The sequence below is a fragment of the Cebus imitator genome, unplaced genomic scaffold (assembly GCF_001604975.1).
Source record: "Cebus imitator isolate Cc_AM_T3 unplaced genomic scaffold, Cebus_imitator-1.0 Scaffold427, whole genome shotgun sequence".
In the NCBI taxonomy this organism is placed as follows: domain Eukaryota; kingdom Metazoa; phylum Chordata; class Mammalia; order Primates; family Cebidae; genus Cebus; species Cebus imitator.
This window is the reverse complement of record NW_016107742.1, coordinates 266,125-292,431: the sequence shown is the minus strand read 5'-3', so window position 1 is coordinate 292,431 and position 26,307 is coordinate 266,125. Positions and strand designations below refer to the sequence as shown.

At 42.6% G+C, this 26,307-nt stretch overlaps 2 protein-coding genes and 1 non-coding gene across 8 annotated transcripts in view; all 3 read left to right on the top strand.

Annotated features, from left to right (window-relative positions):
* KHDC4 (KH domain containing 4, pre-mRNA splicing factor) overlaps nucleotides 1-11,193 on the top strand; it is a 21,254-nt gene extending 10,061 nt beyond the window's left edge. The window contains exons 8-14 of one of the 2 annotated variants that reach the window (XR_001819482.2): nucleotides 751-811; nucleotides 2,367-2,424; nucleotides 2,660-2,913; nucleotides 6,320-6,493; nucleotides 7,579-7,663; nucleotides 8,330-8,421; nucleotides 9,939-11,193. Coding sequence is in view for 1 of the 2 variants with exons in the window: in XM_017509957.2 (XP_017365446.1) it covers nucleotides 751-811; nucleotides 2,367-2,424; nucleotides 2,660-2,913; nucleotides 6,320-6,493; nucleotides 7,551-7,663; nucleotides 8,330-8,421; nucleotides 9,939-10,138 (952 nt within the window). In the remaining variant the exon portion in view is untranslated. Of the gene's footprint in view, nucleotides 1-750; nucleotides 812-2,366; nucleotides 2,425-2,659; nucleotides 2,914-6,319; nucleotides 6,494-7,550; nucleotides 7,664-8,329; nucleotides 8,422-9,938 lie in introns of both variants that reach the window. The other variant, XM_017509957.2, reaches the window with a different exon arrangement.
* Nucleotides 4,104-4,240, top strand: LOC119468421. Its single transcript, XR_005197101.1, has one exon. It is a non-coding gene; the product is annotated as a small nucleolar RNA SNORA42/SNORA80 family (small nucleolar RNA).
* A 2,301-nt stretch (nucleotides 11,194-13,494) lies between the features above and the next one.
* RIT1 (Ras like without CAAX 1) lies at nucleotides 13,495-23,434 on the top strand. Of its 5 annotated transcripts, none has more exons than XM_037731886.1 (7): nucleotides 13,495-13,596; nucleotides 14,127-14,275; nucleotides 14,425-14,481; nucleotides 18,699-18,772; nucleotides 18,898-18,900; nucleotides 19,001-19,192; nucleotides 21,508-23,434. In XM_037731886.1, the coding sequence occupies exons 1-7, from the start codon at nucleotides 13,523-13,525 to the stop codon at nucleotides 21,736-21,738; spliced, it is 780 nt and encodes a 259-aa protein (XP_037587814.1). In that variant the 5' UTR covers nucleotides 13,495-13,522; the 3' UTR covers nucleotides 21,739-23,434. The 5 variants fall into 5 exon arrangements, with proteins under 5 accessions (XP_037587814.1, XP_017365448.2, XP_037587816.1 ...); XM_037731888.1 differs by having other exon boundaries at nucleotides 13,523-13,633; XM_037731887.1 differs by lacking the exon at nucleotides 13,495-13,596 and adding an exon at nucleotides 13,794-14,053.
* The last annotated feature ends 2,873 nt before the right edge of the window (nucleotides 23,435-26,307 follow it).

Here is a 26,307-nt window from a genome sequence, read left to right as displayed (position 1 = left end):
CAGCCTCCCGAGTAGCTGGGATTACAGGCACGCGCCACCATGCCCAGCTAATTTTTTGTAGTTTTAGTAGAGACGGGGTTTCACCATGTTGACCAGGATGGTCTCGATCTGTTGACCTCGTGATCCACCCGCCTCGGCCTCCCAAAGTGCTGGGATTACAGGCTTGAGCCACCGCGCCCGGCTATATATATATTTTTATGTTAAGAAGTACCATTACTCAGAGAAAGACTGATAAAATATTTGTGGTGCCCGGGTGCAGTGGCTTACGCCTGTAATCCCAGCACTTTGGGATGCCGAGGCGAGCAGATCACTTGAGCTCGGGAGTTCAAGACCAGTCTGACCAACATGGAGAAACCCTGTCTCTACTAAAAATACAAAAATTAGCCGGGCGTGGTGGCACATGCCTGTAATCTCAGCTACTTGGGAGGCTGACACAGGAGAATCGCTTGAATCCAGGAGGCGGAGGTTGCGGTAAGCTTAGATCACGCCATTGCACTCCAGCCTGGGCAACAAGAGCGAAACTGTCTCAAAAGAAAAAAAAAACTTATTTTTTTTGTGGTAATAATAGTAGTTATATCTTAAAAGACTTATGATGTTATTTTGTATTTGTTTTGTGATCTTCAGAGGCCCAGATTTGAGCTACAGTGAATATATTAATGTAGATTTGTAAAACAGCATGAAAAATGAAAAGCAGAATTCTGCATCTTTTGTTTATTTTTCTCTTTTTAATTCCTGGTTATTTATTTGCAGTCACCCCAAACCAGAAGGTCTGGCTGCTGCCAAGAAGCTTTGTGAGAATCTTTTGCAAACAGTGAGTTGTATTTGTCTGATACTCATTCAGAAGAGGTATTGCCATTTTGGAGTATGTCTTAGATATTTCTTTCACCCGTTTAGTTTCCTAGTACTGCTATAATAAGTTATTGCAATTGGGTAAACTAAAATAACACATTTATTCTACCACAGTTCAGGAAGCAGAGTCTGAAATCAAGGTGCTGGCAGAGTTGGTTCCTTCTGGAGTCTTTGAGAGAGAAATCATCCCGTGCCTCTCCTCCCTCCTAGCACCTGGTCATTGTGTTGGTTTTCTTTGGCTTATATTAGCATAGCTCCAGTCTAAAGGGTAGAGCTATAATAATTTAAAACCAATTAGACCTGTTTGGGGGATGACTGCTTATTTGATTATCCATTGTTTTTATTCTTTGAACAAGTAACCAAAAGTTAGAATTTAGGACTGTCTGTATAGCACTTAAAGGAAATCAGTTTTTGGATTATGTTCAACCTTATGTTCTCTGGTGCCTTGTTGGGTAGCTCATGGTTGTGTCTGTTTTTTGGTTTTGCTTTTGTACATATCACCTGATTTACGTACCCTTGTACTGGGTAGTTTTCCCATCTTTTAATTTGTTGGTACTTGAGGTTTTGGACTTAATATGTAGGGAGGAAGTATGAGGAAAATACTAAACCCTTATTAAACTGTGAGCTCCTTGAGGACAAGTCACCCAGTAAATGTGAGTGAATGAGGTCTCACCAGTTACACTAACAACTTAGAAATTTCCTAGTTACTTTATTTCTGTGGCTTTTTAAGTGATTTTATGCTCCAGAATTGAGTCTAGTTTAGGGGATTCAGGATTATTCATGCTCCAAATTCCCAAAATTGGCTTAATAATTTATAGATCTGCCTTATCAAAATGTTGAGGTAGGCCGGGCACGGTGGCTCACACCTGTAATCCAAGCACTTTGGAGGCCAATGTGGGCGGATCACGTGAGGTCAGGAGTTCCAGCCTGACCAACATGGTGAAACCTCGTCTTTTAAAAAAAAAAAAATGTTGGCCGGGCGCGGTGGCTCAAGCCTGTAATCCCAGCACTTTGGGAGGCCGAGGTGGGTGGATCACGAGGTCAAGAGATCGAGACCATCCTGGTCAACATGGTGAAACCCCGTCTCTACTAAAAATACAAAACATTAGCTGGGCATGGTGGTGCGTGCCTGTAATCCCAGCTACTCAGGAGGCTGAGGCAGGAGAATTGCCTGAACCCAGGAGGCGGAGGTTGCGGTGAGCCGGGATCGCGCCATTGCACTCCAGCCTGGGTAACATGAGTGAAACTCCGTCTCAAAAAAAAAAAAAAAAAAAAATGTTGAGGTTGCAGTGATATGAGACTGTGCCCCACTGCACTCCAGCCTGGGTGACAGAGCGAGACTCCGTCTCAATAAAAAGGGGAAAAACAATGTAGGTTCAACAAGTTTAAATTTGATTGGAACATGGGTAGATTTATTTTAATTCCTAATTGCTTTGTTCCTAGAATCATATAATCAGACCCTTGTAAATACACAGCTTGGACTGTCCTGTGTTAATTTGTTTCACTCTCTCTTTCAGGTTCATGCTGAATATTCTAGATTTGTGAATCAGATTAATACTGCTGTACCTTTACCAGGTGTGTAAATCTTGAAGTGTTTAAAAAATATTTTGCTAGTGTAGTTATGTGTAACTGTGATAGTTGAGGCTAGACTAACTGTGCCAGGGCACTATTAATGTTCCCTTTAATTTAGGGTAATTTGGAAAGCCATTCATGCCTCAGTATTTTTCTTCCCTAGATATTAAGTTTAATGTTCAGATAAATTGTCTCATTCTGCTGCAGCTGATTAAACACTTTTTTTCTTCCCCCTCAGGCTATACACAACCCTCTGCTATAAGTAGTGTCCCTCCTCAACCACCATATTATCCATCCAATGGCTATCAGTCTGGTTACCCTGTTGTTCCCCCTCCTCAGCAGCCAGTTCAACCTCCCTACGGAGTACCAAGCATAGTGCCACCAGCTGTTTCATTAGCACCTGGAGTCTTGCCAGCATTACCTACTGGAGTCCCACCTGTGCCAACACAATACCCGATAACACAAGTGCAGCCTCCAGCTAGCACTGGACAGGTAGGATGCCAGGATATATGCAACAAGATATTCCTGCATTTAGGAAAAACTGGAGAAAGGTGAAGTGGTGGTATTCCAGAAATAAATCATGTAATGTAGAATGTCTTTTTCTACTGTCTTCTGTGTTCCCACCACCAGTCTACCTGAATATTTTGGATAAGTGTATACTTGTGTATGTCATCCTGAAGTGTATATTTTCACAAGTCTTGCTCACCAAATAGCTGTTTAAAGTGGGGGTGGTGGGCAGACTTGCTATAATGGGTCATATGGTAAATATTTTAGGCTTTAAGGGGGCCGTACATTCTCTGTCACAACTACTACACTCTGTGGCTGTAGTGCAGAAGCAGCCCTTGGATAATACCTCAGTGAATGAGCGTGGCTATACCACAACAGAACTTTATTTACAAAACAGGTGGCAGGCCACAATCATAGTTTGTTATTTCCTTGGCCATTGTTTGCCTAACCTTGCCTTTGCAGTGTTAACAAAGCCCTCAAGGAAAATGGGGCTGCTTACACCACATCTGTCAGTGATTGGAACTGAGTTAGCAACTCAGATCTTAGAAAGAAACATAATCCCAGGATTTTGGGAGGCCGAGGCAGGAGGATTGCTTTAGTGCAGGAGTTTGAGACCAGCCTAGGCAACATAGGAAGACCCCATCTCTACAAAACATTAGCTGGGCATGGTGGCGCATACCTATATTTCAGTTACTCAAGAGGCTGAGGTGGGAGGGTCCCTTGAGACTAGGAGTTCATGGAGGCAGTGAACCAAGATGGTGCCACTGCACTCCAGCCTGAGTGACAGAGTGAAACCCTGTTTAAAAAAAAAGAAGGAAACATTATGTAAGTGATATATGAGACATATAAACTTTTCAATTTTTTAAATTTTTAAATTTTTTATTTTAAAGATGGGGTTTCACCATGATGGCTAGGCTGGTCTTGAACTCCTCACCTCAGGTGATCCCCCCACCTCAGCCTCCCAAAGTGCTAGGATTACAGGCGTGAGCCACTGTGCCCCACTCTAAACTTTTCAAATTTAAGGATTATAAATGCTGGTATGTTTCTTTCAGAACTTAAGAAATGTATACTTACAATTTCTTAAACATGAAAGTAGAATTTTAGGAAAAGAGATGTCTGGATAATCCAGATGCATTATATACCAGTCTTGGAGGCAGGGGAGAGACTTAATGAGAGCATGGTCATGGATTTATGGTGGGTCCTTCTCTGTGGGCCTCTCATAGTGTACCCATGCCAGAGTAAATGGCAGCCTCGAACCATTGCCCAGCCCCATTACCAGTGGGCTGTGAGCACTGAAGGGGGTTGCACAGTATGTAACAAAAAAACAGCTATGAACTAAATTTTGTTTGTGGTCCCTAGTCAAGTTTACTTTATTTTTTTTATTTTGAGACAGTCTTACTCTGTCGCCTAGGCTGGAGTGCAGTGGCATGATCTTGGCTCACTGCAACGTCTGCCTCCCAGGTTCAAGTGATTCTCTTGCTTCAGCCTCCTGAGTAGCAGGATTACAGGTACACACCACCATGCCCAGCTAATTTTTGTATTTCTAGTAGAGACAGGCTTTCGCCATTTTGGTCAGGCTGGTCATGAACTCCTGACCTCAGGTGATCTGTTGCCTCCCAGAGTGCTAGGATTACAGGCATGAGCCACCGTACCTGGGCAAAATTATTTTAATTTTTCTATTTAGACAGCTCTGTAGGTCCGTGCTTTAAGTGTCAGTCCTTTGTAATTGAGAAGCAATACAGCAGCATGGTTAAAAGTGGGGAGTTAATGCGGGTGTGGTGGCTCATGCCTATAATCCCAGCACTTTGGGAGGCCTAGGCGGGCAGATCACTTGAGGTCAGGAGTTCGAGAACAGCCTGGTCAACATGGTGAAACCCCATCTCCACTGAAATACAAAAATTAGCTGGACGTGGTGGCAGATGCCTGTAATCTGTTACTCAGGAGGCTAAGGCAATAGAATTGCTTGAACCTGGAGGCGGAGGTTGTGGTGAGCTGGGATCGCATGACTGCACTCCAGCCTGGGTGAGGAGCGAAACTTGGATCTCAAAAAAAATAAAAAAGTTGGGATTTAGAATTACATTACCAGCGTTCATCATGCTTTCCCATTTTTGAGCTGTGTGATACTGGGATGTAACTTGACCTGTCTAGGGTTTGGTTTTCCTTAGATATAAAATGGGCACAGTGATAAAAATCTCAAAGGTTTGCAAGGATTAAGTAAGGTGATTCAGTCTGTCAATAAATGTTAGCTGTGTTATCAGTACAGTTGGGCACCTCGTAACATTTTGGTCACTGATGGACTACATATATGATGGTGGTCCTGTAAAAAGCATATTTTCGCTGTTCCTTTTCTATGTTTAGATACACAGATACCATTGCGTTACAGCATTCAGTACAGTAACATGCTGTACAGGATTGTAGCCTAGAAGCAGTAGGCCATACCACATAGCCTAGTTGTGTAGTAGGCTGTTTTCATCTAGGTTTGTATAAATACACATCTGTTCAAGGACAAAATCGCCTTGCAATACATTTCTCAAAATGTATTCCTGCTGGGCATAGTGGCTCATACCTATAATCCCAGCACTTTGCGAAGCTGAGACAGGTGGATCACTTGAAGTCAGGAGTTTGAGACCAGCCTGGCCAACATGGCAAAACTCTGTTTCTACTAAAAGTACAAAAAAAAATTGCTCGTGTACAATGGCACACGCCTATAGTCCCAGCTACTCGGCAGGCTGAAACAGGAGAATCTCTTGAACCTGGTAGGTGGAGGTTGTAGTCAGCTGAGATCATGCCATTGCACTCCATCCAACCTGTGAGACTGAGACTCTGTCTCAAAAAAAGTATTACCATCGCTAAGCAATGCATGACTGTAGTAATAATAGTTTTCTCTTCAGACCTGCTTATTGTTACATAACATAGACTGTCTTTTGATACCCCTTATTCCTTTTTGGAGCAACATCTTTAAACATTAGTTAGACTTAATCTTGACATAGTATTAACTATAGGAGTGGCAGATGAAGTTGCTTCTTCTACAAGCAGTAGCAGCATTTACAAATTACAAAAAGCTTATTACAGAAAGCTGATCACATTGACTATCATGGTTGGAGTTCTGTTTGTGAACAGTCATGTTTGCGCCTAGTAACCCAAATGCGCAACAGAGTTTTCCTAAAAGTTCAAAGCATTGTATATAGGTTGTCGATTTCACGTTTTCCTAGGATGAAGGTGAGAAGGCTAGGTGATACTGTTAACAAATTATACATGAAGGAAACTAAGGACCTGAATATGCAAAATTCATATGATACCTATTGATCCTTAAAGTATATTGTAATAATTGTTTACATATTCCTTGGGCATTCTCACACTTTTTTTCTTCCTTGGTTTGTTTTGGTCCCAGAGTCCGATGGGTGGTCCTTTTATTCCTGCTGCTCCTGTCAAAACTGCCTTGCCTGCTGGTCCCCAGCCCCAGCCCCAGCCCCAGCCCCCACTTCCAAGTCAGCCTCAGGCACAGAAGAGACGATTCACTGAGGAGCTACCAGATGAACGGGAATCTGGACTGCTTGGATACCAGGTTAAATAAAATACCCTGTTTTCCTATCTTCATCTTATTCTCCTACTATATTCTCCCTTTAAAAAAGATAAATTCACATTATTCTCCCAGTACTAGGATTTCTGCGTTCTGGAATTCATTTTGGTTAGGTTTTTTATCCTATTCAACAGACTCTTGAAAGCCTCTGAGTGTTTTTACTTTCTTATACATCTCACTCAAAGCTATTGATCTAGCAACACATGGTTTGTATTTAAAATCTTGGCTTTAGGCTGGGCACAGTGGCTTATGCCTGTAATCCCAGCACTTTGGGAGGCCGAGGTGGGCAGATCACCTGAGGTCAGAAGTTCGAGATAGCCTGACCAACATGGAGAAACTCCATCTCTACTAAAAATATTTTAAAAATTAGCTGGGCATGGTGGTGCATGCCTTTAATCCCAGGTACTTGGGAGGCTGAGGCAGGAGAATGGTTTGAACTTGGGAGGCGGAGGTTGCGGTGAGCTGAGATCACGCCATTGCACTCCAGCCTGGGCAACAAGAGTGAAACTGTCTCAAAAAAAAAAAAAACTTGGCTTTCAGTGGTGCATCTCTTACCCTCCACCTAAAAAAGAGTGATTTCTCCCTCCAGTCTCACCACCCCTCCAGACTGCTAGGAAAGGAGTGATTCTGTGCAACATGTAATTATAAAGTTAGGCACTAAAGTTAAAAAGATTCTTAATTCTGGTGCAGTTTTATCAGAAGTACCTTTCCATTTTGCCAGAATCCTTGAATCAAAACCAAAGCATTTTTTTATAGTTTCTAACTAGGTTTATAGAAACCAGTTGAACTATGGGCAGTCAGTTAAACCAGGTAGGCCATAGATAGCATAATGAATTATAAAGTCCCTGTCTAAGTCCTACAGAGAAAAATAAATTTCCTACTTTTGACTACAGTTACACAGCAAATCCCAAAGAGCTTTGTAGTACAGTTTAACTTATTACAATTTATCAGAAAGATGAGGCACTTGACAGTTACATTAAGGAGCTAAAGTCAATACAGCAGTTGTAGATTTGCTAATGCCACTGTATTTTTCTGCTCATAGCATGGACCCATTCATATGACTAATTTAGGTACAGGCTTCTCCAGTCAGAATGAGATTGAAGGTGCAGGATCGAAGCCAGCAAGTTCCTCAGGCAAAGAGAGAGAGAGGGACAGGTAAGTTGGAATAATTATACAGATGTATTCAGATGTCATTTGTATGCACCATTAGTGAGACTAATGATCATTGGTATGAGCTTAAATGTTCTGAAACTGAAATGAAATCTTTGAATGAAATAAGCTTCTGTTTGTTGTAATTGGTGCAATGAAGAAAAATATAACGATAGGCCTTTTTCAGACATAGAAGCAGTTATATTTGGCTTTGAATAATTTACTTCTTGTTCAGACATCTTTCTTGACTTCCACTGTCTGCATCTTGGCCATTTTCCTAAGGGTAGACAGTAACAGAAGTGTTATATAATCCAGCTATTTTTGCTGCCTTAGAGTCATTAGAATATCATGGATGGGAAGTACGTGAATGTGGGAGTTGAGCCTGCCATACATGCAATGCTTGAATTTTCCTTTCTTTTCTTAGTATGTTAACCTTCATAAGAAAGGAGCTGAGTTCTTTCTGTAACAGTTCATTCAATTTTTGTCATGGCAATTGCTGTGTAGACAGGGCTTATATACTTTTATAAAGGGACTGGGAGAAGGTGGAAGGGGTTGAAATTAATGGTTAAAATGAATTTGAAGGATTGTCTGCAGACTTAATCCTACTTCTTTTCCACAGGATAAGTTAAGAAAATTTAAATTGAAAGAAAGTTTTATTTTATCTTCCCATAGGCAATTGATGCCTCCACCAGCCTTTCCAGTGACTGGAATAAAAACAGAGTCTGATGAAAGGAATGGGTCTGGGACCTTAACAGGGAGCCATGGTGAGTATGGTATAGCTGGGGGACAGGGGAGTGACTAAGTAAGACTGGTCTAAAGCTATTAGCTTTCTCGGCCGGGCACGGTAGCTCACGCCTGTAATCCCAGCCCTTTGGGAGGCCAAGATGGGTGGATCACCTGAGGTCAGGAGGTCAAGACCAGCCTGGCCAACATACTGAAACCCTATATCTACTAAAAAAAAAAACTAGCTGGGCGTGGTGGGGGCCACCTGTAATCCCAGCTATTTGAGGGGCTGAGGCAGGAGAATCGCTTCAACCTGGGAGGTGGAGGTTGCAGTGAACCAAGATCATACCACTTCCCTCCAGCCTGGGCAATAGAGTGAGACTCTGTCTCAAAAATAAATAAATAAAGCTATTAGTTTTCTAACCTGATGTTCATTCAGGTGTTTAATCCAACCTCTGTAATCTACTGGCTAATGAAAATACTTTTGGGCCAGGCACGGTGGCTCACGCCTGTAATCCGAGCACTTGGGAAGCCGAGGCGGGCGCATCACCTGAGGTCAGGAGTTTGAGACCAGCCTGGCTAACACGGTGAAACTCCGTCTCTACTAAAAATAGAAAAATTAGCCAGGCTTGGTGGTACGTGCCTGTCATCCCAGTGACTTGGAAGGCTGAGGCAGGAGAATCGTTTGAACTGTGAGGTAGAGGTTGCAGTAAGTCAAGATGACACCACTGCATTCCAGCGTGGGCAACAGAGTGACTTTGTCTCAACAAAAAAAGAAAATAGTGAAAAAAAACTTGTATATGGACAACCTTTTATTTCCAACCAACATGTGTCTAGGAAAGAGCTAGTCAACTTATTTTATACATAGCATCAGTGACATTAAAACCCCCCTAGGGAATACTAATTCCCTAGTATTAGTGGGAAATGACCCAGTGCTAGGTCATTTCAAAATCCTGTTGCCTGTGTTGTGTGAATACCTGGAGTTCATCTGATACGGACTTCCTAAAAATTGATTTTGCTTTTGTATTGGGAGCTGAGCCACACCTCCCCTTGTTGTTCTATTGGTCAGTAATGGTCAGTCTATGGCTGTTAGGAAAATGTTGCTTTTTAGCATCCCAGAACTCTAAATCCTGTAGACGTATATGGAATATTTTTGTTCTTTGCCTGTAGTCATAAAAATGAACAGAAGAAAATTCATTTTTTTTCTTTTCTTAACTTCTTTTCTTTTAACTCTTTAAAAGGTGAAATATCAGCCCTCGAGAGACTCACTTGCTAACTTTCCTTTTTTTCTTTTTTCTTTTTTTTGTGTTTCTTTTTTCTTTCTCTGTTTTCTTACATGGTTCTGGTGGATTCACATTTGCTGATGCTGGTGCTGTTTTTCGTGTGATCTTCAACGTTTTTGGGTGACCATTGACCCTATGACCTCAAAATGGTGTCCAACTAACCACTTAAAATTAACATCTTTTTTTTATTAACGAATTTATGGTATTATCTTTTTTTGTTGTTTTTTTTTTTTCCTTGGTGGGGCTGGGGTTGGGGTTGTTTTTCTCTATTCTAGATTATCCAGCTAAGAAGATGAAAACTACAGAGAAGGGATTTGGCTTGGTGGCTTATGCTGCAGATTCATCTGATGAAGAGGAGGAACATGGAGGTCATAAAAATGCAAGTAGTTTTCCACAGGGCTGGAGTTTGGGATACCAGTATCCTTCATCACAACCACGAGCTAAACAACAGATGCCATTCTGGATGGCTCCCTAGGAAACTGTGGAACAGAGCTTTGACCCTCGGTGACTCTTCTTAGCAATAATGCATGCATTTGATTTAACAAGACTCTGGGGCCTGTGCTGGGAACCATCTTGGATCTTTGCAGAAGTTAGAGATTCAATGCCCCCTTTCTTAAAGGGGTTCCTTAAAAAAAAAAATCCTTATTTCTACGGTGGCATAGAATCTTAAAATTTAATTAGAATCACAAATTTATCTCAGAAGCTTTTTAACAGTTGGTTAAATGTGCTTGTCCAACAAAGCATCCTAAAACAGGGTCGTTCCCATACACGTTTGACCTGGTCCAGCCTCTTCCAAATGAATAGCCCCAATTCTGACGGAAAGAAAGTTTTATTTGTATTTTAGTACTGTTTGGTCAATTTTGATACATAACTGGTTACAAAGCCTTACTGTTATTAGTGGGGAAATGATTTTAGACCGTTCTTTTCAGTATTTAATTCTGACAGATCTGCATCCCTGTTTTGTTTTGGATTATTTCTGTTTTGGAAAATCCTGTCTCATTTAAAACTGTTGGATATAGCTGGATCCTGGATAGGAAAATGAAGTTATTTTTTCATTGTGTTTTTTAATTGGGGTGATCCAAAGCTGGCACCTTCAAGCACATTTGTCTCATAGCCATTGCTGTTTTTATTGCCCTTCTAAGATCCTGTCTTCAGCTGGGTCAGAGAAAAACAAGAATTCTTGACTAAAACTGGTCAGAACTCATCACACAAATGAAACACAGTAGTCTGTCTCTCTCAGAACTGGTTGCAGCTAAAATGGAGAGATCTGACTGCCTGCAGTAGGACTTTGGACTTAATGACTGAAATTGCAACTTGTCCTTTTTCTTGGCATTACAGGTTTTGCCAAAAGAACTTTTTTGTATCAAATATTGATGTGTGAAAGTGAAGGAGCTAGTCTGCTGAACCAGGAGTAGTTTGAGATACTGAATACTTTGCAGGCTGGCTTTGTATAAATTTATCCTCTGGTTTCCTATATGTTGTAAATATTGAGACCATAATTTCATTATAAATAAATGTATAAATATTCTGTTTGTGGTTTCTCTGTTTTCTTCCACAACCCATCCATCCACTAAAATTCATAAATTTTTTTACTCATAGCATAATGCAATATAACATTATCAGAAAAATACATATACAGACCTCAAGGTTTACATATAGTTCCAAGAGTTCTATAACTGCAAAATGTACCCTTAAAGTTCCATTTTCATATTTTAGCCCTCCTTTATTTAACAGACTGTTAAAAAGACTTCATGAATGAAGCTTATTTTATTTTTGAGATGGAGTCTCACTCTGTTGCCCAGGCTAGAATGCAGTGGCGTGATCTTGGCTCACTGCAACCTCTGCCTCCTGAGTTCAAGCAATTCTCCTACCTCAGCCTCCTGAGTAGCTGGGATTACAGGCAGGCATTACCACGCCCAGCTAATTTTTATATTTTTAGTAGACGAAGTTTTACCATGTTAGTCAGGCTTGTCTCGAACTCCTGACCTCATGATCCACCTGCTTCGGCCTCCCAAAGTGCTGGGATTACAGGCGTGAGCCACCATGCCCAGCCCTATTATATTTTTTTTGAGACGGAGTTTCACTCTTGTTACCCAGGCTGGAGTGCAATGGCGCAATCTTGGCTCACTGCAACCTCTGACTCACGGGTTCAAGCATTTCTGCCTCAGCCTCCCAAGTAGCTGGGATTACAGGTGCAAGCCATCATGTCCCCACTAATTTTGTATTTTTATAGAGATGGGGTTCTCCACATTGGTTAGGCTAGTCTCCCAACTCCTGACCTCAGGTGATCTGCCCGCCTCAGCCTCCCAAAGTGTTGGGATTACAGGTGTGAGCTACCTCGCCCAGTGAATGAAGCAGATTTTAAAGGAAATAGATTACTCTTGGAAAGCCTTTTTATTTTTGAGATGGAGTCTCACTCTGTTGGCTAGGCTGGAGTGCAATGGTGCAGTCTTGGTTCACTGCATCTTCCACCTCCCGAGTTCAAGTGATTCTCCAGTGTCAGCCTTCTGAGTAGCTGAGATTACAGGTACCTACCACCATGCCTGGCTAATTTGTATTTTTAGTACAGACAGGATTTCACCATGTTGGCCAGGCTGGTCTCGAGCTCTGGACCTCAATTGATCCACCCAGAAAGACCTTTTTTTTTTTTTTTGGGAAATGGAGTCTTGCCCTATTGCAAGGGTAGAGTATAGTGACTCAATTTAGGCTCACTGCAACCTCCACCTCCTGTGAGTAATGGGGACTACAGGCATGTGCCACCATGCCCTGCTAATTTTTTTGTATTTTTAATAGGGGATTTCGCCATTTGGCCAGGATAGTTGATCTCTTGACCTTGTGATCCACCTGCCTTGGCCTCCCAAAGTGCTGGGATTACAGCCGTGAGCCACCGTGCCTGGCCCAGAAAGACATTTAAAAATAACAGTTGTGGGAGTGGGGGTGGGGGACGATTAAAAAAAAAAACAAAAACAGTTGTGGACATAGCTGCATCAGAACAACTTTCCAGTGTGTTTCTTCTAGCACCTGTGCTACCTAAATAGCCTGTTTAAAACAAGGTTTTGTTTGTCTTATATGTGTTTAAAATATAGAACTCTGATTAGGAAGTGTGAACACCTAGTTTTTGAGAATGAATTGAGGTTTCAATAGCCAAAGTCTTTGTGGCTGCCCCTTTGGGAAAGTGATTTTTCTGCTAAGAAGCATTTATCGGCCGGGCGCGGTGGCTCAAGCCTGTAATCCCAGCACTTTGGAAGGCCGAGGCGCGTGGATCACGAGGTCAAGAGATCGAGACCATCCTGGTCAACATGGTGAAACCCCGTCTCTACCAAAAATACAAAAAATTAGCTGGGCATGGTGGCGCGTGCCTGTAATCCCAGCTACTCAGGAGGCTGAGGCAGGAGAATTGCCTGAACCCAGGAGGCGGAGGTTGCGGTGAGCCGAGATCGCGCCATTGCACTCCAACCTGGGTAACATGAGTGAAACTCCGTCTCAAAAAAAAAAAAAAAAGAAGCATTTATCTTGATCCCAATCCTGTGTTAGGAGGATTTGGGGAGTGCCCCTTTCCTCACTTCCTCTTACTGTATTATGCCAAATTAGTTTCGTTTTGTTTCACAAGCAGCAAACAACTCTGGGTAAGTTGTTAATGTTTTTAGTGCCACTGCATGTCTGTCATCACGTCCTCTCTGGTTTTGTGTAAATAATTTACTTTCCACTCCTGATTACCCGTGTCTGTGCGTGCATACACCCTAGGCTGGATAGGTGACCAGAAGGCCTTTAGCGGTGAGTCCCGGAACTGGGTTTAGGGACCTGGGGTGGGAAGGGGTGGGAAGAGGCGGGAAGAAGGCGGGGCAGGCTGCGGGGCGTCATGGGGTGGCCCTGCCCCTCCATCCGCGACGGCGCCGGTGGCGCCATCTTACCCAGCTGCGGGAGGGGTCACAGGTCAGTACTGGATCCTCTGCGAGGGAAGGAAGACGAGGTGGGTGACCCGACAGGCCGTGGTCTTCCAGGCCCCACTGACCGGCAGGGGCAGCAGGGCATTGGCTTGTGAGGCAGAGGGTTGGGGAGTCTGGCGGTGGAGGAGCAGCTGGGGGCCGGGAGGGGTCTCGGAGGAGAATGGGGAGGGGGTGGAACCTCCGGGTACCGCGGACGGGAGAGGACCCCTGTGGCCTAAGGGGCGGAATCCTTTTCTTCCCAAAACTTTCTCCTTGTCCCTACTGTGCCGGGATCTAAATTTCTTTGTATCTTTTTATGTTTCTCTTTGGAAAAAGTAAAACCTGTGATGTGTCATGTGACTGAACTGTCTAGGAGGGAGGGTGAAGATGTGGGGGGTTTCTTAGAGCCACCAGAAAGGGTGCAGTGGTGAGCAAGAGGGACAGGCCAGAGTATGTATGGAAAGGTAAGGCACTGGCTTGAGGACTGCCGCCGTGGTGTCTCCATCCTGGATTAAGCGTTTCCTCCTCCTTTTCTAGGTGGCTTTTCCTCGGGGCAGCCCAGGAAGGCCCCAAGAGGACAATGGATTCTGGAACTCGCCCTGTTGGTAGTGGCTGCAGCAGCCCCCCTGGGCTCTCACGGGAATACAAACTAGTGATGCTGGGTGCTGGTGGCGTAGGGAAGAGTGGTAGGTGCCATTTTCCATTTGCCAGGAAGTGTGGATGAAAAGTACTTAAATGACCAGATGGAATATTGGCTCTCTTGCAATGTTAATACTTAAAATTCTCTCTGTGGGTCACCTTTGTGAGGATTTGACTTTTATTTCTTGTGTTGAAGCCATGACCATGCAGTTCATCAGTCACCGATTCCCAGAAGATCATGATCCCACCATTGGTAAGTCAGATCATCACTGTGTTTCCAAATATACCCCATAAAAATATCTTAATGATAACTGTTTATATTTTGAGGTTTTTTTTTGGAGTCTAATTCTGATTTATTTAGAAACAAGGGTATCAACAATTGGTAAGCAAGTGAATATTTCTTTTTTTCCAGAATTAACTCTGTATGTCATAAGCCATCTTTATTTTAGTCTCTGTCTCTCATTGAACATTAATGGGACAACTCTCTTTGTTGTATTTTTTTTTTTGGTTGTATATAGGCCACTCAACGAAGCCTTTTCTTGCTGTCACTTCTCTAAGGGCATGACTTGAGACTGACTCTGTAACTGTGAGTCAGCTGGTTTGAACTTCCACAAAAGGAAGCAGAAAAACAAGTAGAGCCAGCTGCTGAACTCTTACAACCCAGATGAGGGGAGCCTGGACGTCTTGCACTTGGAGCTCTTCATTTACTTCCTTATATCTTAAGTTCATCGTATAGTAATGCCTTCTCCCACATCTTTTTTTTTTTTTTTTTTTTTTTTTTGAGACAGAGTCTCACACTGTCACCCAGGCTGGAGTGCAGTGGCGTGATCTCTTCTGGGTTCAAGCGATTATCCTGCCTCAGCCTCCTGAGTAGCTGGGATTACAGGTGCCTGCTACCACCACTGCCCGTTTTATTTTTTGTATTTTTTTTTATTTTTAGTTATTTATTTATTTTTTTAGAGATGGGGTTTCACCACGTTGGCCAGTCTGGTCTTGAACTCCTGACCTTGTGATCTGCCTACCTTGGCCTCCCAAAGTGCTGGGATTACAGGTGTGAACCACTGCACCCAGCCCTAATTTTTTGTATTTTTAATAAAGTTGGAGTTTCACTGTGTTGGCCAGGCTGGTCTTGAACTCCTGACCTCATGATCTGTCTGCCTCGGCCTCCCAAAGTGCTGGGATTACAGGCATGAGCCACTGCACCCGACCCTGCTGTCTTTTATAGTCTTTAACTTTTTTTTTTTTTTTGAGATGGAGTTTTGCTCTTCTTGCCCAGGCTGGAGTACAATGGCGGGATCTCAGCTCACTATAACCTCTGCCTCCCATGTTCAAGCGATTCTCCTACCTCAGCCTCCCAAGTAGCTGGGATTAAAAGCATGCACCACCACGCCCGGCTAACTTTGTATTTTTAACAGAGACGAGGTTTCTCCATGTTGGTCAGGCTGGTGTCAAACTCCTGACCTCAGGTGATCGACCCATCTTGGCCTCCCAAAGTGCTGGGATTACAGGCATGAGCTACCGCGCCAGGCCGATAGTCCTTAACTCTTGATGCAGAATGCTAGTAGAGTAGAAAAGTCATTTTGTTTGCTTTGACTTTTTGTTTTTTTAATTGCTAGTCTCGACAAAGAGTAAGAACATTACTGTCATTCCTAAACCATAAGGAAGCCCGTTTGATTCTAAGAGTTTATATTCTAATATGAAAGAAAAATGGGTATGGGGATGGGAGAGGGCAGAAAGTCAGCTATATTACTATTATTTTCAGTATGTGATACTCTTTGCCATGATCCTAGTTCTCTAGGAAGGATTTCCATTGGATCAGGCCTCTGCTGCTCTGTTTCCCACAAAGCCAATAATGTTTTGTGGTTGCCCAGCCTTGGATGTGGTCATTTTATACAGTAGATGATTCCAGGGATTGGGAAAAATAGAAGAAGTTCTTGACTTTCTCATGTATTATATCAAATTTAGAACATTGTTCAGAAATTCAAATTACGGTGGGAGTTCTAGGAATAAAATAAATTTAGGGCCTATGATAATTTACTTGAGAACTCCAGAAGCATCTTTTCCTTTCTTTAAAGTAAAACTCAAATACTCGTCTCCTGTAAGAGTTATGTTTGTTTTTGTTTTTGTTTTTGAGACATAGTCTCGCATTGTGGCCCAAGGGTGGAATGCAGTGGCGCAATTTCTGCTCACTGCAACCTCCACGTCCCGGGTTCAAAGATTCTCCTGACTCAGCCTCCTGACTAGCCGGGATTACAGGTGCCTGCCACCATGCCCAGCTAATTTTTGTATTTTTATTAGAGACAGGGTTTCACTATAATGGCCAGGCTGGTCTCAAACTCCTGACCTCGTGATCCACCCATCTCAGCCTCCCAAAATGCTGGGATTACAGGCATGAGCCATCATGCCCAGCCCAAATTATCTGTCTTAATCAATTTTCCCCCAGTTAACTACTTTCCTGACAATATTGTCTGACTCAAAAGCACATACTTACATCTTCTGAGTTTCTGTTACGTGTCAAGCACTGCTTAGCCTGTGGGTACAGTGGTGAACAAAAAGATGCGGTTTCTGTTCTCCTTGAGTTTATAGTTTAGTGCATTTGGTTTCAAACTCTGGCTATAAACTCAGAAAAACTTTACATTGTAACTAGTAGAGATGTAAAAGCATACAAGGCCTAGTGTGGTGGCTCATGCTGTAATCCTGTAATCGCATCACTTTTGGGAGGCCAAGGTGGGCAGATCACCTGAGGTCAGGAGTTCAAGACCATACTGGCCAACATGGTGAAACCCCATCTCTACCAAAAATAAAAAAATTAAAAAAAAAAAAAAAGACAAAAATTAGCTGGGTGTGGTAGCACACACCTGTAATCCCAGGTACCCAGGAAGCTGAGTTGGGAGAATTGCTTGAACCCAAGAAGTGGAGGTTGCAGTGAGCCAAGATCGCACAACTGCACTCCGGCCTGGGCAACAGAGCAAGACTCTGTCTCAAAAAAAAAAAAAGTACAGCTGGGCGCGGTGGCTCAAGCCTGTAATCCCAGCACTTTGGGAGGCCAAGGCGGGTGGATCACGAGGTCAAGAGATCGAGACCATCCTGGTCAACATGGTGAAACCCTGTCTCTACTAAAAATACAAAACGTTAGCTGGGCATGGTGGCACGTGCCTGTAATCCCAGCTACTCAGGAGGTTCAGGCAGAATTGCCTGAGCCCAGGAGGCGGAGGTTGCGGTGAGCCGAGATCGCGCCATTGCACTCCAGCCTGGGTAACAAGAGTGAAACTCCGTCTCAAAAAAAAAAAAAAAAAAAGAGTATATGAATGTGTGCATATGTATGTATTAAATTATATACACAAGTACACGTGTATATGTAACTAAAATATTATGTAACTTTACTTACCTCTTTTTCTTTCCTTTTCTTTTTTTCTTTTTTTTTTTTGAGACACGGATTCACTCTGTTGCCCAGGCTGGAGTGCAGCGGTGTGATCTTGGTTCACTGCAGTCTGGACCTCTTGGGTTCAAGTGATCCTCCCACCTCAGCCTCCCAAATACCTGGGACTACAGGCTTGTGCCAGCTAATATTTTCGGTTTTTTTAGTAGAGGTGAGGTCTCGCTCTTTTGCCCAGGCTGGTCTCGAACTCTTGAGCTCAAGTGATCTCCCCTTGCCCTCCCAAAGCACTGGGATTACAGCCATGAGAGCCCCTGTACCTGACCCACTCTGTTTTGTTTTGTTTTCTGAGACAGAGTCTTGCTCTGTTGCCAGGCTGGACTGCAGTGGCACAGTCTCGGCTCACTGCAACCTCCGCCTTCCAAGTTCAAGTGATCCTTCCACCTCAGCCTCCCAAGTACCTGGGACTACAGGCGTGTGCCACCATGCCCAGCTAATTTTTGTATTTTTAGTAGAGATGGGGTTTCACCATGTTAGCCAGGATGGTCTCGATCTCTTGGCCTCGTGATCCTCCCTCCTCTGCCTCCCAAAGTGCTGGGATTACAGGCATGAGCCACCGCGCCCGGCCCACTCTGGTATTTTCTACTTTTATTAAGTTTCTGCTTGTTTATTTTAATGCTGGTCTCAGCCCATTAATTAGATTTCACAACTCACTAATCCTAATGAATTATTGAGAAGCATTGATTTAGTTGGCTCTTCATCTTTGAGGAAGAGTCAGAAGCAAGAATTCAAGAAAAAAATGTTAAAAGGAAATACATTGAGATGTAAACAGCAGTTGTTAAGTAAATAAAATGTTGAGTGGTGTTTTCTAAGGTTACTATAATAATATGCATAAAGAAATTTGCTTTCAGAAAAGAGAAATTACAAAACTGTCGATTATTTAGAAAATAGTGAATTAGGCTGGGCATGCTTCCTGAGAAAATTTGGGCATTTAATGAATTTGGGTTGAATCTACTACTCTGTAAAATGAGTTTTAAATAGGCATTTCTTCCTGCATTTATGACTTTATAGTACACCTTTCTTCCCTCCTGCAGAAGATGCTTATAAAATCAGGATCCGTATTGATGATGAGCCTGCCAATCTGGACATTTTGGATACAGCTGGACAGGTATTAAATCCCAGAATGTTATGAGTAAAGGCTTTTTTACTCTAGTAAAGGGGAGGGGAAGGCCTATGCAGAGAAGATCACTAGTTTATCTCTCTTAATTTTTCATGCACTCTGACTCAGGATAGCAGGTAATTGACATGCATTTTAAAAAATCTGAAATAAATAGCTAATTGTGTGTGTAGTAGTGCTAGGTTGTATCAGCACATAATGTCCCTTGTTTCCCTATAGGCAGAGTTTACAGCCATGCGGGACCAGTATATGAGGGCAGGAGAAGGGTTTATTATCTGTTACTCTATCACGGATCGTCGAAGTTTCCATGAAGTTCGTGAGTTTAAACAGCTTATTTATCGAGTTCGACGTACTGATGATACACCTGTGGTTCTTGTGGGAAACAAGTCGGACCTCAAACAGCTAAGACAGGTGAGGATAGAGAAGAAAATACTGTCTATAATCTTATGTAATAAGTCATTTTTGTTTCTTGGCTTACAGATTCTTTTGCCTTCAATTAGAAATCAGGCTGGGTGAGATGGCTCACGCCTGTAATCCCAGCACTTTGTGGGGCCATGGTGGGCAGACTGCTTGAGTTCGGGAGTTCGAGACCAGCCTGAGCAACATGGTGATACCCCATCTCTACAAAAAAATACAAAAAAACATAGCTGGGCATAGCGGTACGTGCACATGTGGTTCCAGCTAGTTGGGAGGCTGAGGTGGGAGGATTCCTTGAGCTGGGGAGGTGGAGGTTGCAGTGAGATTGAGACTACAGCTCACTGCAGCCTCTACCTCCCCAGTTCAAGCAATCTTCCCACCTCAGCTTTGAGGGTAGCTGGGACCACAGGTGTGTGCCACCACTCCTGGCTAATTTTTTTACTTTTTGTGGAGACAGGATCTCACTATGTTGCCCAGGTTGGTCTTGAGCACCTGGCCTCAAGTGAGCCTTCTGCCTCGGCCTCCCAAAGTGTTGGGATTACAAGTGTTAGCCACCACACCTGGCTGGAAGTAGTTCGGTAGTAGTCAGATTCATCATGCTTCTCAGTTAATCCCCATTGGGAAAAAATTTTCAGGGATTTATATATAACATGTTCATTGCAAAGCTATTTATGGTAGCAGAAAATGAGAAACAGCCTAACTGTCCAAAAGTAGAAATTATGGAATATCCATAATTAGATACGTCAATTATGGGCTCCTAAGAGTTTTCAATATTTTAGTGTAAGTATGTATCTCCCTTCCCTTGTGTTTCTTTTTCTTTTTTCTTTATTTTTATTAAAAAAATTTTTTTTGAGACAGAGTCTCACTCTTGCCCAGGCAGGAGTGCAGTGCTGCAATCTCGGCTCACTGCGACCTCCGCCTCCTGGGTTCAAGTGATTCCCCTGCCTCATCCTCCTGAGTAGCTGCCACCACGCCCAGCTAATTTTTGTATTTTAGTAGAGATGGGGTTTCACCATGTTGGCCAGTCTGGTCTTGAACTTCTGACCTCATGATCCACCCGCCTCAGCCTCCCAAAGTGCTAGGATTGCAGGCGTGAGCCACCGTACCCAGCTGTTCTTTTTTTTCCTTGAGACGGTGTCTTGCTCTGTCACTGAGGCTGGCGTGCAGTGGGGCAAACATGGCTCACTGCAGCCTTGACCTCCTGGGCTCAAGCAATCCTCTTACCTCAGTCTCCTGAGTAGCTGGGACCACAGATGTATACCACCACATCCAGCTAATTTTTTTTTTTTTTTTTTTTTTTTTTTGAGATGGAGTCTAACTCTGTCACCCAGGGTGGAGTGCAGTGGCATGATCTCGGCTCACTACAACCTCCACCTCCCGGCTCCAAAGCGATTCTCCTGCCTCAGCCTCATGAGTAACTGGGATTACAGGTGTCCTCCACCATGCCCAGCTTTTTTTTTTTTTTTTTTTTTTTAAGTGGAGACAGGGTTTTATCATGTTGGCTAGGCTGGTCTCAAACCCCAGACCCTCAGGTAATCCACCTGCCTCAGTCTTGCAAAGTATTGGGATTACAGTTGTGAGCCACTGTGCCCAACCCCAGCTAATTTTTTAAAAATTTTTTTGTAGAAATAGGGTCTTACCATGTTGTCCCAAGCTCTTGGGCCCAAGCAATCCTCCTGCCTCAGCCTCTCAAAGTTCTGGAATTATAGGTGCGAGCCACCAAACCAAGCCTATTTTTCTTTCTTTTTTTTTTTTACTTGGAGAGACGGAGTTTCACTCTTGTTACTCAATGGCATGATCTCAGCTCACTTGCAACCTTTGCCTCCTGGGATAAAGCAATTCTCCTGCCTTAGCCTCCTGAGTAGCTGGGATTACAGGCATGCACCACCACACCTGGCTAATTTTATATTTTTAGTAGAGATGGGGTTTCTTCCTGTTGATCAGGCTGGTCTCAAACTCCTGACCTCAGGTGATTTGCCCACCTTGGCCTCCCAAAGTGCTGGGATTATAGGCATGACCCACTGTGCCTGGCCTTTTCTTTCTTAAAATAAAAAGTGTGGGAAGAATTAAGATTGTGTATTTGATATCTATAACTGTTTCTGTTCCAAAAAAAATCTCGAAAATAGACTAGAAATGGAATCATATTATTTGAAGGCAAAAGAAACCTTAGAAGTCATGTAATCTAGCCTCCCAGAATTATAAAAATCAGTGCTATCTGCTTGAACACCTCCAGAGTTGAGAAGCTTTCTGTTAAGGTGGTGGTGCATTCAGGTTTTGGGACAACTTTTTCTCATGTTTTGCTTTTAAAGGTCACCAAGGAAGAAGGCTTGGCATTGGCCCGAGAATTCAGCTGTCCCTTTTTTGAGACCTCTGCTGCATACCGTTACTACATTGATGATGTTTTCCATGCCCTTGTACGGGAGATACGTAGGAAAGAAAAGGAAGCAGTACTGGCCATGGAGAAAAAATCTAAGCCCAAAAACAGTGTATGGAAGAGGCTAAAATCACCATTCCGGAAGAAGAAAGATTCAGTAACTTGAAGAGAAGATGTGAAGTTTTTATCTGTGAACTGCAGTGCTGTTTCAAAGCAGTCCAGTAACCTGCAGTAATGAGCATGGTGCTTGCTCTTTCTCCTGTTAGGACCCTTGTTTTAAAAATAACTGATAAGAGGGACACGCCTACTAGGAGTTTTTAATGATGTGGTATTTAAAGTATTGTCTGTTAAGTATGATTTATTAACCCAGTGGAGCACTGTCTGCTTTTAAATTGTCACATTAGAATTTGCTCTACCAATGTTTTAGGTTCTGTTGCGCTGATATTAATTAATGTAATTTGTTTATACCCAGGAGAATATGTTTGTATACCATGTATGATTGACTAAGTTCACAAGGGAAGTTTTTTGCCCTGCACTCCATATTATCCTTCAATTTCAGTTTCCTGGGACTATCCCAGAGAAAGACCTCAGTCTCTTCCGTTCACACTATGCTTCCTAGAGACTGAAAAAAAAATAATGTAGGGAAATCAGGGCTAATGAGATCAGTGCCAAATTTCAGCAGATACTGTGGGGCTGCCTCCTGTTGTAGACTGGAGGGTGAGATGTGGGAAAGTTGGGCTGTCTGTTTGCAGGAACTTAAAAAGGTAGGCTCAGAACAGTATTCTCAGTACAAGCTTGGCTTTTCTAAGAAGTGCACATTTTACCCAAATGCACTGGGATGAGTGAGAACAGTCAGAAGCATATAAAATGTGATGAAGGTTTCTCCTAGGAAGTTAATTTACTCCTCATTTCAGGGTTTTCTTTTTTTACCTGCAAAGATAGACATTTTGAGAATCATAACTGTATTACTAAACATGTTCAATCAAAATTTGCAGTTGGGTCAGCCCTTACCTTGTACATGTTAATTTTTTCCCCACAGGTACACACCCAACGTGTGTATATTAATTGCCTCCTCCTACTTTGTGCTCTGTAGAAGAGCTACAGTGAAAAGATGTTTTTTTCCGGCCCTTCATCGCTGGTTGTGTTTTCCATACAGAAGAGACATCAGGGGTTTGGGTAAAATTTTACCCAAAAAAGATTTTGTTAGAGCACTGAGTCTAGTGATTGACGTGGACAATCACTAGACTCAGTGCCCTAACAAAATCTCCTATTTCTGTTTTATGGGTCACTCTTAAAGCTTTAAAATTCACATAGGTGGCGTCTCATCTGAAGATTTCTTTACAAGGACTTTGCTAAGTTCACCTCAGGGTTATCTGAGCCTTGACCAAGTTTATCCTAAGGGAATACCACTTTGCTTCCTGTGCATAGTTGAGAAACTGTAGTCCTAGGAAGAAACAGCTTTAAATATTGGTAGTGAATTCTCTGTTTTAAGATCAGGACTGTTTTGATATCTGACCTTGTTATATGTGGAGAATGCAAAAGTGCTAAGAGTAATGTATCACATGTTGAGTATTAAATGTCACTGAAGCAACGTTCGTGTCAACTAGAAACTAAGAAGATGACTTTGTGTAGCACCTCTTGATAAGCACGCAGCTCATCTTAATATTTTCCATTTTTATTAGAGGAAGTAGGAGAGAGTTGTGTTTTTCTTTATAAACTGATGATAAATGTTCTAGATTTAAAGAAAAGTGACTGTTGGAACCTTTTTGGCTCTGAGTAGTGGTCCCTTTTGAAGCTCCTGGAAACATTTTTGTTACCAAATAAATCATGCTTTATGGTACTCAAGCCATCCAAAAATGAAAGACCTAGAATTTTATTCTGTACAGGACAAAAATCTCACAGGAACTATAGCACTTTGGAAAAGCATCAAAAAGTAGAAAAGAAATACAGTGCAATTCTATTATGAGAATGTTTTACATTTAAACTGGTTTAGCGCCTTTTAAGTTTAATGCCATAGCTTATTACTAATGACCTAGGGAATTTTTATTAGCATTAAGCAATATATATATATATGCATTTTAATAGACAGGAGGTTTCACTATTTTGCCCAGGCTGGTCTCAAACTCCTGGGCTCAAGCAATCCTCCCAATATCCTGGGATTACAGGCATGAGCCACCACCTGGCCCAAGCAAGAAATTGACACTATATAAGAATTATAATAATAATAATTGTTATTATTTGAGATGGAGTCTCACTCTGTCACGCAGGCTGGAGTGCAGTGGCACAATCTCAGCTCACTGCAACCTCTGCCTCCCAGGTTCAAGTGATTCTCCTGTAGAGACAGGGTTTCATCGTATTGGCCAGGCCGGTCTCGAACTCCTGACATTGTGATCTGCCTGCCTCGGCCTCCCAACGTGTTGTGATTATAGGCATGAGCCACTGCCCCTGGCCAACACCATATAATTAAGGTTGTCAGGCAGTAGAGAATGTTGCCAGAAGGATAGAAGGGAATTTGGATTATATATAAGGAAAATAACAAATAGGTGTTTTTAAGACTATCACTGTCATATATTAAATCCTTGTATTAATTAGTCCATCCATTAGAACTGAAGAGTTCTATTGGAGGTGCTAGTTTGACAGGTATTATGTGCATAAGTCATAGCTCTATTCTTAGTGTCATAAAGTGTACCTAATTTATAAGCTCTAAGTAATCAGCTTTATCCAATTTGAGGGCATTAAAATTAATTACTGCCTAGAACTTTGAAAAGAAAAATTCAGGGATAAGTTGAAAGGCACTGGAACTGTTCATGTCCATACCAGACCAGGAAATTATAAGATCCAGATGTTAGTGTCTAGAATTAGCTGTTTAGAATTCACAGGGGACATATGTTTCAACTTTGTCATATATTAGCAAAAATTGGTCTACTGTGATGTTTGGGGAGGAGGAAGAGGGAAAAAGTTTTTTAACGCACTTGTATGTGAAGACAGTTTGTATGACATAATACAAAACTTTTAAACAACTTGGGCTTTCCTTTACTTACCTATCAGTGGGTAGAATTTTTGGAATCATTGCAAAAGGGTTAAGAAAAACATACCATGAGATGTTACATTCTGGAAAATGCAAATTCAAAAAATTTGAGCCCACCATGTACAAAACACCTATGTCAAGTGCTAGAGAGCATGCCATGGAATCCTCCTTCATTTGAAGAGATCACCTCTTAGGAGCAGACAGGAAAAACACATATGGAAAATGACAGCGCATTTGCTACCCGACAAGGGTTACTTAAATTTGTTATAAGTAAATATACTAAATGAGAATTGGAAGAGTGATACTTTTTTACATGAAGGTCATTTTATCTCCATTAGTCTAAATGGTCACCAGTGTTGGTAGAGAGGATGTAGTTTGGACATTAAACAAATTTTTTTTTTTGTTTTGAGACGGAGTCTTACTCTGTGGCACAGGCTGCAGTGCAGTGGCATGATCTGGGCTCACTGCAGCCCCTGCTCCCTGGGTTCAAGTGATTCACCTCAGCCTCCTGAGTAGCTGGGATTATAGGTACGAACCACCATGAGCAGGTAAGTTTTGTATTTTTTTGTTTTTTTGTTTTGTTTTTTGGAGATGTTTCACCTTGTTGGTCAGTGTGGTTTCAAACTCCTGACCTCAGATGATCCACCCACCTTGGCCTCCCAAAGGGCTGGAATTACAGGCATGAGCCACCGTGCCCCACCAATTTTTGTATTTTTAGTAGAGACAGGGTTTCACCAATTTGGCCAGCCTGGTCTTGAACTCCTGACCTTAAGTTATCCACCACCTCAGCCTCCCAAAGTGCTGGGATTATAAGTGTGAGACTGCACCCAGCCTGTTTTGGTTTATAAAAGACAATCTCCTTCTGTCTGTTAGGCTGGAGTGCAGTGGTGTGATCATGGCTCACTGTAACCTAAAACTCCTGAGTTTAAGGTGATCCTCCTGCCTCAGCCTCTTCAGTAGCTGGGACTACAGGCATGTGCCACCACTCCATGCTAGATTTTTACATTTTTTTGTAGAGGCGGGTCTTGAACTCCTGGCCTCAAGTAATCTTCCTGCCTCAGCCTTCCAAAGTGCTAGGATTACAGGCTTGAGCCACCTCACCTGGCCCAGGAGTGGATTTTTTTGTCCTCATTATTTAACTGTTATTTTTTCAAAACAGAGTCTCACTCTGTTGCCCAGGCTGGAGTGCAGTAACACCATCTCAGCTCAGTGCATCCTCTGCCTCCTGGGTTCAAGTGATCCTTGTGCCTCAGCCTCCCAAGTAGCTGGGATTACAGGTGTGCACCACCACGCCTGGCTAATTTTTTGTACTTTTAGTAGAGACAGGGTTCACCATGTTGGCTAGGCTGGTCTCGAACTCCCGATCTCAAGTAATTTGCCCACCTCGGCCTCCCAGTGTTGGGATTACAGGCCTCAGCCACCGTGCCTGGCTTGGCATTCCATTTTCTAACCTCTGTTAGAATAGGTAATAGAATTTCAGGTGAATTATTTATAAGCCTCTTCCATGCATTAAGCACTGTTTAAAAGTTGTGGGGGATTCAAAGGAATATAGAATATCAGAGGAATATAGAATATGGGCCGGCATGGCGGCTTATGCCTGTAATCCTAGCACTTTGGGAGGTGGAGGCGGGCAGATTGCCTGAGCTCAGGAGTTTGAGACCAGCTTGAGAAACATGGTGAAACCCCGTCTCTACTGAAATACAAAAA